Here is a 13,434-nt window from a genome sequence, read left to right as displayed (position 1 = left end):
TCTATTTTAACATGTTACAAAATTTATACCTCAAGCATCGAAGTTGCAGCTATAGTAACTGGGGGAGGAGTATGGGATATCACTACTGCATCCTAAAATGCATATTATTTATCTCAATTTAAATCGATGTATAAATGAAAATTCATTTATGTAATTACAAATTTAAAGTGACTGATAAATAAAATGCCATGAATTCAAATCAACACACCTGTGTCTGTCGCTCATGGGCAAACACCATGTCCATCAACTCATCTGTCAGTGCAAAATCCTCAGCCTTGCGGGCTTGACATCTACTCCTGCAAATTGTGCACAGATGAGATGAGGATCCATCTACATTGGCTGCATCATCTATCCCCAAGCAACTGACACACATATGCTGGATGGGCTCTCTGTCGCCACCTGGAGCAACTAATGGCTCATCATCAAATACAATAGGGTGTGCTAACGATGTCCCATGTGGATGATGGCACCAGTCAACGTTGTGGCCGCCTGAAGAGTCTGTAGCTCCATCGACTCTTTCAGCTCTACTGGGACAACTTGATGCGCCTTGGGTTTGGGTACTACGGGGTGACGATTCTCCGCAAGTAATCACCTACGGGCTCCAGGTCTATCTTGGGCAGAGCCACCACCTCTACCATGGAACTCTCTCATGTCAAAATAGTTTGGGCACACATTGAGCACAAAGTCACAATATACTTTTCTCAAAAAATATAATGGTACCTCATAATTATTACAAGGTGGATCATCAAAGACCATCCACCACCTCTGCCAAAAAAGATTCTTCATCTGCACATGGGTACACCAATGTATGGGAAACCTCTTTGCATTAAGAGGTAATGACTGACCAGTTTTGGGATCAACGAAAAGGGCACATATTTGTTGTTTACTAATATTTTTGTTTTTTACTCCCTCGTATGATAGCCCATCAGTATAGAATTGATGACACCTATCCCTAAAGCTTCCCCATTTGGTAGTTTGTGTGGAAACAACTATGCCACCACTAGCTAATGTTTCTAGGCTAGTGGCGAGGGATTGATGATGCTCAAGTTCGGATGTTTTCAATTTAACAATCAGTCTATTGATTTTAGACGTATTTTGTCCTAACTGATTAATTAATTGCTCCTGTGTTTTAGGTGTGCAGTCAAAAGGAGGAATTGGGGGTGTATCTTGTGGGTTTTCAGGAGGTGCATTTGGTTGTTCTTGTTGTGGATTAGAAGAATCTGGTTTTTGAAACAAAAAATGAAAAAACCTAATCAAAATTAATGAAATTAAATTCAAAATGTAAAACAAATTGAACAAATGGGAAAGAAAGACAAAAATAAACAAAAACTAACCTTGATCCATAGTCCGAAGGAGAAATCTAGCACCTCATTCGTGGTTTAGGAGAGAAAATGAAGAAAAAACGAAGAAAAACGTGCTATTCACGGGAAAATGAGACCCAGATTTTTTTAAAAAACTTTTTTTGACAGGGCGGTTATCTTGGGATTATTAGTGCGTACGCACTCATTTTCCTGTAAGTAGCGCGTATGTGCTCATTTTCCTAAAAGTAGCGCATACGCGCTACCTTCTCTAGGCTCGGGAACAACAAACCTAAGCCCGTACGCGGTGAATTCAAATTTTAGAACCGTGTACGCGCTGCTTGTTTTTCCATGTTTTTTTTGGGTGGTGTCCACTTTTCTAACCACCATATTTGTGCACATACCCTTAGAGATTTCCTTTATCTCCTTTATGTACATTGATAATTGATATCATCTCCTTTCCTTTCAAATATTGTATTTATTTTTCATTTTCTTTTCCAATGGAGCACTTATTTTTACTAATGGTTTAGTTGAAATTTAATTTTCATGTTGTAAGTAAACCTAAATAAAGAGTATAAACTTATAAAACCCTAGAAATGTTTGGTATAAATGGTACCTTTGACTGGTTACGATTAATGTTGCAATGATTGGGCTACTACATCTAACTTCTAATAAAGCTACAACAACAACATCTGTGGCATTGCTCCTATAAATCGTTAGAAAGTAATAAGGGACATTGTGGAGTTAAAATCCAAGGGTCAAGAAATCCACCTTGGATCAATAATCTAATAAGATAAATTTTAAATGAACCTACATTTGCTAGTGAAACTATAAAAGGAACCCCAAGATCCATGTGATTAGTCTATTTCATTATTTTAATTAGATGTTACAGTTCTCTATCTTGACACATGGGATAAGGGTGACATGATCATAGGACTAGGACCTAGATGGAATTAGGTAAACAAGCAAGGGGCCAACATGGACCCTTTTTTCTTTATGAGCTTCCCAACGTGGGTAACAACTGCAAATAAACTGTTTGGGGAAATGAACCTATAATGGATTTTACATCAAACCTAGTTTAGAAAATAGAACTACATTAGCCTTGATCCTGTTTGGAAGCAGTGTATGTAGGTAGTCTAGGGATGGAGTGTGTCCGTAGTATGTAGGCTATAACTAGGAATTTGGGGGAAAGATTCATAAAATAAAATAAGCTAACCACAAAAGCCTAAATACTATGAAAAGACTCCTAATTCAATCAATAGATTAATGAAAGACAAAACACCAAAAGAAAGCACAAACCAAAACGTAGATGTTGCCTCTATTGACCTCCACTGTTCTTATTTCACCTTCAAACTAGATGTTTGTGCATCTCACCTACAAGTGCAAATGCAAGTGGATTATGAGATGAAAATCAAAGAATAAGGATACTAGAAGCATGGTTGAAAATGATTGATGAAAGAGACAAATTTATAGAGAAATTGATGAAAGGACCAAATTAGCATGAAAAAAATGGAAGAAGCAAATTCATTCGAAATTGGCATGATTGAGGAGATAAAGCATGACAAATGCTATGTCAATCTATGACAAACTTCTATGCAAGAAATATGACACATTTCTATGCACATTTATGACAAATTGCTAAGACACTTCATGACAAATTTCTAAGACAATTAGCCATGAAATTAGCTTTCAATTATGACAAAAGGGAAGCATGAAAAGTGGAGAAATTAGGGGGGGGGGGAATTAGTGGGAATTTGAATTTTGAAAATTAGTAAATTAGGTGTCATGAATTAGGTGGAATTAACTAATAAATTCACCTTTATTAATTAACTCACACAAGAGGAAAATAAATTAGCCAACTAAATGATTAATTTAGTGGTGACATAGGATAAATAAATAAATCTATTTAACCTAAGGGAGGAAAGTGTTAATAAGATTAAATGATTAAATCACAAAACCGTAGGAAATGGATTAGAAATGAATTAAACTGAGACAAGATTGAAACAATTAATATAAAGTCGATCATGACCAAGAGATTAAATGATGAATGCTCAATAATTGATATGAAGCCAATATTGATTGATGAAGACAAATGACAAGAGGATCAAATTGATAGAGGATAATTGATAAAGGATCAAAGACTGATTGATCCAAAAGTGACGCAGATTGATTACTGATTGAGATCGATGACAAATCGATCAAAGATTGATAAAAGGTCGATTTGATGAAGGTTGACTTGATAAAGACTGATGATTAATCGATTGAAATTGATAAGGAGGCTGATAATTCACAATTGAACGAGATACAAAATGATTCAAATTGAATGAAAATTGATGAAAGAAAATTGAAATCTAGGACAAAACCCTAATTTGACACTGATTAGGGTTGATGATGTCTAATTGACATGATGATTTGATCATGACCAATGATTGAGATTCAAAAATTGATATTGACAAGACCTAATTGAAATGCGAGGGAATTGAAATCGAATAGGAAAGAAATGTAGAAGAAGGACACAATGTTGACAAATGATAAAGATTGAATGTGCGACATAGAAGAAATGTTAATAAGTGTGAAAACCCTAAAATAAGGTCACACAGACATGCTAAAGTATGACACTGCAAGCGTTAACCATTTTTAGACACCTACACATGCAATTGGAGATGAGGATTTAGGAAGGTTAAGCATTATAAAGATTAATAACTCAAGATAATCATTGAGTGAGGGGATTTGGGTTAATAATTCCTAACATAAAAAATAAGATAAAATATATTCATGTTATACTTAAAAGGATCTTGAATGGATTGCTTGAATCCCTAAGACCATAAGCTAAATTATGAGGCATGTTTCAAGCTTGAATTTAAAACAATACCTCTAAGGATGATGACCTAGGTGCACTTCCGATGGGAAGTACAATTTTTATGGATGCGACTCAGGACTCCAATGGTTCTGATGAGTAATAAGACTCTAGCTAGAGCACATACCTATCCTATGCCTAAATGGAGATAGATGCCTACCCTAATTAGGTGGATGCCTATTGTGAATGAATATATGCCAAACTCATATGGTTATATGATTGAACTAATAGTTGTTAATGTGGATAGGAGTACATGAGTATAGAAATGAATGAACACTTAATATAACATAAAAAAAATTAATAACACAAAAAAACATTTGGTATTTTAGGGTATTATGGAAGGGCTATTACGTGTGGTATCAAAGTGAGGTTCAAAACTAGGTCTTAGTCCTACTACGAACTTAATATGAAACTACATTCATTCCTTACATTGAATCTTAAGTATATATTTGAAATAAGCATTGCCAACTCTTGAATTTTGATCCTAGAGAACTTTCCAAACTATTTATCATTTAAATTCATGATAGTCAATATATAATGATACCATATATAAAAAAAAACTTGGTCTGGATATCAATCTTTGAGCCTTATCTCTTATTTTACAATCATACTTTTTTTTATATTACTTGTCTACATATTATTATAGCTAAAAGCTTCTTTATATTTATATAATATTAAAGGTGGCTCCTTAAATTATGTTGATTATTTTGCATATATTTATAAGAATTTTATATTAATAATTTAAATTTAAGAGAATAACACAAATCACTTGTCTAATAACATGATATTGCATAGCTAAATTTATACAAAAATTATTATTTTATTAACCTAAATATAAATTAACAATTTTTTTTAAAATTTCTTTGTGTGTAATTATGTAGTATCAATGTTTTAGATCGAACTTCATGATCCGTCATCCCTTGATCAATCTTCATTTTTATCTTCTCAAGCTATCACATCCTAATGATGGATCATGAAGTTTGATCCAAAACGTCAATATTACAAAATTACACACAATGAAATCCAAAAAATATATTGTTAATTGTTATTATAGACCATGAAAACTTCATGCATTTAACTAATTATTAATTTTTAGATGACTATATATATCACAATTTAAAAAATAAAAATAAAATCTTAATTACTAAAAAAAAATTATTGCATCATACAACTTTCAAATTTTTCCTTTCTAAGTCCTTTCTCAGATTCTTTCCCCTTTTTCTTGTCTGAGTTGTGTAACAATGTGCCAAAGGGGCTTAAATTGTGTAGAAAACATATTCATTTTCATGAAGAAAAATCTGACTTTGTGGAGAAGATTTCAAGAATGTAACATTACAAGTAGGTATAATCATTGCATTGATCTCTCTTGAAGAATGCTCTTCTCTATATACCTACATGTAGCTTCTTCTTGTAGTTTCCTGAGCTACTCATCCTTCTAATTTGCAACTGTAGTGCAGTCATATATGCCTTGGTTACTACTAGAACAACACACATAGCATCATTTAGTAGTAGTTGGACTTAGTGAACAAGGAACCATGCAAAATTAACCTTTCCGAAAGCTTTCTAAAAGACAATAAGAAGGTTCTATAATCTCTTTGAGAACCATAAATGTCATCCACTACTATCTCCAAAACACATCCCTAGTTTGTCTATACTCGTAAAACTTCAAACACTTTCCTCTTTAAAGACTCTTAGGGCAGGTCCCCATGCATCTGCTTAGCTTATTTTGGCTAGCAGCTGCTGCTCCACTTCTTGTGCAACAATTTGTGGAGTTGGTGACCCCATGCATAAAAAAAATTGTGCTTATTTTTAAGCAGCTCTCTTAAATGACACTTTTAAATGAAATTTTTAATAATATTTTTTTACATATAAAATTTAGAAGCAAAATTTAAGGCAAATAAAAAGGAAAGGAAAAAAATATGGTGAAGCCATGTGTCATTTTTTTTAATAAGCAGTTGCTGCTTATTTCCAGCGTATTTTTTTATTATTAAGCAGCAACTCCTCCACAAAACTAAGAAAAGATTCCAAATTTTCCTTTCCCTCTAATTAAAAAATTGCATGGGAACACGTTCACTGGTTAAAAATAAGCAGAAAATAGACTTAAACAGCCGCATGAAAACATGAGATTAGACATATCATTAAAGAACTTGTTTTTGTTCATGTGTATTGTTGTGCTATGAGCTCCATCTTTGTATTGAAAATAGGATAAGAAACATCCCATAATAAGAGATGGTGTGGTGTGGTGTGATTGTGACTTTTCATCGCATACACCACTTGATGTTATTAAATTCCTTCAAATGTAGTCATACAAAACGTTCCCACTTATGAAGTAGGTGGAATAGAGTAGCAGACCTCAACGTTGGGCATGCGTGCCATATTTAATCCCTTCCTAATTTTAATTACTACATATTTTCATTTGGGGGAACGTCCCGTGAGCAATTTTATCTTATATAATTCTACCTTTCCCAAGATAGATGGCATTGTTATATAATCTTGTTCTCCCTAATGCACGGCCTTCCTTCTCCCACGTCTATGAATTTTCTTTTATTTTATTTGTGGGGTCCATGCATTTGACATTGATTGTTCATTGAACTTATTAGATATTTTTTATTTAATTGTATAAAAAGGTTGTGATCTATTTAAATTAATTTATTTCTTTTCAATCATCTCTCAACAATCTTAAGAGTTCATATAGATATTTTATTTTTGTCACATTTAATTTCTTTTTAACTAAAAATATAAGAGTATCTAGAAATGTTTTTTTATTTTTATTTTTACTTTTTTAAACTACTTTTATAAATAGATTTAGTTTGAAGATGTTTAATCTTTAGTGCTTTTGACATGAAAAAAGTATCATGAGATCAATAAATGTAGTAGAATTTCAATATTTAATTTCAAAAAATACTATAAAAAAGTAGTTGATCTTAAGGAAAAATTAAAATTCACCCAATGGGTTTAAGAGTCAATTCTAAATTGAATTTACAAAGAATTAGTTGATCCCTACCTAAAGCACCTTCAAGTTGAAGATGATGATGAATTTTGATAAAATGGATAGAGTTAGTGTAACAAACTAGGTGTCATCTATTTGGTTTGAGATGTCTTAGGAAATCTTATAGGAGTAGCATCAAAGAAAATAAATTCAACTTTAATAATTTGAAGTACAAGCATAGGAATTCCTTCTTTTCCTTTATGTATGTAAAATTTATGAACCTTGTAATTGAAGGAGTTGATTGTGAACTCTCCACGCTCCATGTGATCAACTACAAAACACAATTAAGCTTCCATGAGAGAGAACATTGACAAGAATAGATTGCCTGATTATGGATGCAAGATTGGATTAGTTGAATATAAAATATGCTTAGGATGCCTTGCTTATAAAGTCAAGGTTGAGAGATAAGATTAGACAAGAATATGAAATGTGTCTTAAACTTATACAATAAGACAACTAGCATGACAATTATTAAATGATCTAGTTCAAGAAGTAAATGCCAAGATAAGATCACATGACAACTAAGACTTCTAGAAGGTTATCTAGAACCTAAGTAAACTTAACATGTGAATAGGACACATCAATGATCTTGTTAGGTAAAATACATTATTTGCATCAATACATGCCCTTAAGTGTAACGTAGGGTGTAGAATATTATTATGTAAATGATGTCATGATGAAGCTTATTATGGATCCTAGCTACTACATACCCATTTACAAATGTGGTCTCCCATAAATAGAGAAAAAGAGAAAACTAATTGGGATAAACCTCCTCTCCAAAAGAGAGAAAAAAATAAAAACAAGTGAAGAAAGATGAAGAACTCAATGGTACCACCCAAGGATCACTTCCACCACAAATATACAATCAAGTGTCCCTCCATAGGAAGGAGAGATAGAGACTATGTAGCCCATCCACAATGGTAATAATGTGTTGCAAAGAAACATTGGTAGCTTACTTTGGAGTAAACTTTGAATTTTAATTGAAGTGACAAGAGATTGATGTATGATTTCAAGTTGAAATGAAGTGGTTTTAATGCTATCATATTTCCACAATCCATATTATAATTCTTTTAGAGCTTCTGGATTAGATTGTGTGCCAAATTTTTTAACATATAATCCTGAAGCTCTAAAATACTGAAGTGACTTTATCAAAATAGAACCTTCCCAAATGCAAGCATGTCCAAGTAATCCTCTAGAATGCAAATATAGAGTAAATAAATAAAATGTACTAAGAGTTAAATCTGAAAAAAACGTGTATAGATGGATTGATAAAGCTTCTTAATTTAACTTCCCAACATTATAAGAATTGCAAAAATAAGAGATTGTGACAAAAAAATATGAGTTAGGGAATCAAATATGGTGATCAGACTTAAAAAAATAATTACTAGCGAGTAAAAGTACAAAGTTGTGTCACTTTTATAAATGAAATGACCAATGCTGATTCAAAATTTTAAATTAGAATCAATAGAAAGTGAAATATATGTTTAAATTTTGAAATGATGTAAACTAATAAAATGTATATTCTTTTGTTTATTTTATGTTTTTAATTTTTATTTGAATATAATTTTGTATAAAGTAAACACTATAATTTAGTTGCTGATAAAACGCTGAAATTGAAGTTACACAAGACCCCACACTTTATTTAATAAATTTTACCTTTTTTTTTTCAGTTTTTCTTCAAGACTTTTAGGGTCACAAACCCTTTATTAATGTCATACACTTGCATATATGCTCGAATGGAAGCTCTAAAATAGTTGATGGTCATGTATCAAAGCATAATAGAAGGGAATTTTTTTTATAGATGTTTAGTTCATAGCTACTCTAATATGTATGTTTGAGTGGAAGAATTAACTAGGTGTATCATGATTACAATATATCCATATAATTTGATTTTGTTGAAATGGCATTAGAAAATTTCAAGTGATTGCAACAAGTAGGTATAAGTCCAAATTCTATGACCTTTACTATTAAATTCTCCACCCCTACCCATGAGAAAATGAGAGCTTTGGAATTGCATACATGAAATTCCATCACAACATAATAGAAGGGGACATTTACCAAATATTATTGGTAGAGATGATCTAATCAACATGTATGTTGAATATGATGTGTGTGTGTGTGTGTGTGAGAGAGAGAGAGAGAGAGAGAGAGAGAGAGAGAGAGAGAGAGAGAGAGAGAGATCATCATCTAGTAGCAAAAATAAATTGCAAGTTTTACATAAAATAGATTTGTTGAAAGAGATTTAGAAATTATTAAATTAATCCATTTGGTGAGGGTAACGCCAATACCTATTACCCTAGTTATTGTCGTAGTTACATGGTATAGAACAAGTTATGAGCCTCCATTGGAGCAAAATAAAATGGATGTTTTTGTCATATAATTTAAAAATGCTCTATTCAAAATAGGAGTTTCAAAATAATGTTTGAGCATGAATCAAAATTTAATAAAATGGGGGACTCTCTTTTAAGAAAAGAAGCAAGAAACACCATTTTGGTAGGCATATTAGAAATATTTCTATTCTTATTCTCAAAGGAAATATGGATTTCATTCATACTTTTTGTTATGTGTAATATTTCTTGAAATTTTATTCTTATGTTTATTTGACTCATTTTTTAGTCTCTTCTAACTATAATGTATATGTCTCTCTTTATAATTAATGAAGTACTAGACTTAAGGAGTATAATTGAAAGAACGAGTCTTAAGATTATTTCTCTATTTTTTTTATTTAATTATTTTTCCATTCTCAATGGAAATATAAGAAGTGTTTAGTACTATTCGGCTTGGATTTCCCCCTATTTTTTTTTCATAGATTGTGTCTTTTCTTCATTTTGGTCAAATCACACCCTAGAAAATTATAAAACCCCAGTATATGAGGAAGTTGTACTATTTATAAATATAGAAGAAGATTAATAATCTAATAGTAATATTATATTTTAATGAGTTCTAAACTACATAAACCTTACCAAATTTTTAGAAAAATGTATTTCATGAAATTTTCACATTCAAAATTAGTAACAATAAAGAAAGGCTATATTATCTCTTTGAATGTAAGTATAGACATCTTTCATATATAATGATTAGTATATATTTTATTTTAAAAATATTTTTCTTTATATTTTAATTATGTTTATTTTAAGTTATATATGTATGCATAATTTTTGGAATAGTTGTAGAAGAGATCTTAATTTTGGTTAATCTTGGAATACTCATCCTTGTGAATGACAACCATTTATATATATATATATATAATCTAATAAAATTATGGTTACTGGGTCCATCACATTTGAAGGAAAATCAATTGCTTGAAAAAAAAGCTAAGAGTAATCATTCGATACAATAATAAAAAAATAGTAACAAACTTCTAAAAGGATTCAACTTCTTTCACCATTGATTGGAATCTAAGATGGTAAAGATTCAAATATATATCATGTGTTGGAAGATAGTTATTTTTTTCTTAACCAATTATCTTCCAAGATTCATTCTAAAAAAATTGAATTCTAATTTTTTTTTTTTAAATGTTAGGTAAACCGTGAAACTTGCACAACATGTCCCTTATCCCTTGATACTACGTGAATCCAACAGTACTTGAATGTTGGTGTTCACAACAACAACATCACCACTTAACCAACACATTATAGAAGGAACCCTAGATTATTATTATTATTATATAAAAATTATAATGTTTAATGAGTTTTAAATTGTAAACCTCTCATTTTTTAGAAGAGTAAATTCCATCAAATTTTCATATTCTAAATTTATTCATATGAAAGAAAATCTTTTATGTTCTTTTAACATGTGCATATTATCTTTATATAATTATTAATAGATTGTTTATTTAAAAATATATAATGATTTATAGATTTTTTATTTAAAAAATATTTTTTATATTTATATTTTAATTATGCTTATTTATATAAAACAATTCATTCATTTTTCTATACTATTTCAATTATTTAATAATGATGTATTATGTTAATTTCTTAATATTCTTACAATTATTAGATGTGTGCATGATTTCGATGATATATATTCATTTTTAGTTGAACTTCTACTAATTACCTCTTAAAATTCATTCAAAAAATAAAATGTAGATTATTATTATTAGTCCTCTTATTTATGATTAATAATTTAAAAATATATATATAAATTAGTACATTTATATTTATTCTCTTGTAGTTATTTATAGAGTCCTTGATATCGTTTGTAGATGCCTGATTCCAAATGACACAATTAACAAAAGAAATAAACTTTGACTCATGATTTGAAATTTGCTAGATATTTTTTATTCATACATAAATCTGTTGCATACAAATAGTCTACATATTTCACAGGTATGAATTTTCAAAAAAATACATGGCTACGTACCTCTATATATATATATATATATATATATGTTACACAGGTATGAACTTTCATAATACATGGTTATATATATTATACACTGTAAATTTCAAGTGGTACTGAGAAGGAATGAAGATAATTAATTCTAAGACAGGGCTGACGTCACGAAGCAGGCAATCGTGAGGCTCGCTTCTCCACAACAACTGGCAGCCCATTCTTCATAGTTGCAGTTAAACTTGGAACGAAGTGCGCCTCATGCTGTGGATCAACTCTTAAACGAAACCCACGAATCACAGAAGCCGCAATATACTTCATCTGAATAAACGCCATATCTTTGCCCAAACACATGCGCGCACCAGCCTGAAAGACGGCATACTTAAATGGGTTCTGCGGAAGAAAAACGCCGTCTTTAAACCATCTCTCTGGTTTAAACTCCATGCAATCTGCACCCCAAATGCTCTCCATCCTCCCCATGGCGTAGGGATGATAAGTTACCCAGCTGCCCTTTTTCACAAATGTGCCGTCTGGAAGATAGTCGTCTTGCAGAGCCTGTTTTGAGTCGTAGCGAACAGGAGGATATAATCTCATTGACTCGCAAATCGCTGCATGAAGATACTCCATCCCTTTGATCTCCTCATATGACAGGGCCTTTATCTTAGTCACTTCGTTAAAAATGCGTTCTTCGATCTCGGGATGGGAAGAAAGGAGCCAGAAGAACCATGTCAATGCAGAAGCCGTGGTGTCTCTTCCTGCCAACACGAAACTCACCACAATATCTCGTAAAGAGTCCTCGCCAAATCTGCCTCGAGTGAGTTGCAGGAATCTCGAGAGCAGGTCTGGTTTGAGATCGACTTCCGCACTTCTCCTGTGAATAATGTCTCTGGCAAACTCCTGAACAACACGGACTGCTTGGGCGAGAGTCTTTTCGGAGCCGACGTTCAAAGCCCGCTTGAGTTTCCACTCCAGGCTTATCACAGATCGAGCTCTTTTAGAACTCAGGTAGCTTGCGACGTCCATGGCGTCTGCAAACTCAGACTGCGGAAGGCTGAGGTCGAGACACTTTGGGTCCATTCCGAACGCCACTTTGCAGATGTTGTCGAAGGAGAATCGCCGCAGAACGTCTTGGAAATCAAGAAAATTCCCACTTTGAGAAGCCTGGTCGAGCAGAGGCAGAAAACGCTCCGTGGTCTCTGCCTGCACGCAATCGACAATGAAATTGCGCAGCGATTTCGTGTTGAATTCGTAGCTCGCAATCTTTCTCTGTGTTCTCCATGACTCTCCGTCTGCGTTGAAGATGCCGTTGCCCAGCAGGTCGTGCAGAATTTCGTTAAAGATCCGACCTTTGGGATAATTCTCAAATCGGGTCTTCAGAATGTGTTCCACGTTCTCTGGATTAGCCGTCACAACGGTTGTAATGGCGCCCAACCGCTCAACTGTCATGGTCTGCGAGGGGGAATCTCTCAGCAGCTCTGTATACCATTCACACAGCCTGCTCTGATTCTTCCAGAAGGAAACCATGCACCCAATAAAAGGATAAGATCTGGGTCCATAAGAAACAAACGACTTGCGGCGCTTCAGTGACAAAACTCCAGCACATATGAACACCACCAAGCCCAAAACTATAAGAACAGCCATAGATTTGTTGCAGGAAATTAAATGGCTTCTTATCTGCACCAGTCGAATGTGATAAGAGGATTAGCAGTCGTCATGTATATATAACAGTACAATTCCTCATGATTTTGTCACCGACTTGTTTGATACCCATGTAATTTGATCACATGTCTGATTAATGCATAATGTTAAATTGGTGGAGCAGAAATCTTTTGTGCGCGTGCTTGCTGGTGTAGTGGATATGCATTAAATTAATGAGATCCGTGTCATGGTGAGGCGTGAATCAGCATCTCCACTGCTTTTCTATGGATGACGCGTATGCTGAGCCTTACAATCCT

General features: G+C 32.8%; 1 protein-coding gene across 1 annotated transcript; it reads right to left on the bottom strand.

Annotated features, from left to right (window-relative positions):
• Positions 1–11,501: 11,501 nt before the first annotated feature.
• LOC131056309 (cytochrome P450 94B3) lies at positions 11,502–13,153 on the bottom strand. The gene has a single exon (XM_057990657.2). It carries the CDS (start codon positions 13,118–13,120, stop codon positions 11,648–11,650), a length of 1,473 nt encoding a protein of 490 aa, XP_057846640.2. The 5' UTR covers positions 13,121–13,153; the 3' UTR covers positions 11,502–11,647.
• Positions 13,154–13,434: the final 281 nt, after the last annotated feature.

The sequence above is a fragment of the Cryptomeria japonica genome, chromosome 3, assembly GCF_030272615.1.
Source record: "Cryptomeria japonica chromosome 3, Sugi_1.0, whole genome shotgun sequence".
NCBI classification, from domain to species: Eukaryota; Viridiplantae; Streptophyta; class Pinopsida; order Cupressales; family Cupressaceae; genus Cryptomeria; species Cryptomeria japonica.
The sequence above is the reverse complement of the archived record's forward strand: the minus strand, read 5'-3'. Positions and strand labels throughout refer to the sequence as shown.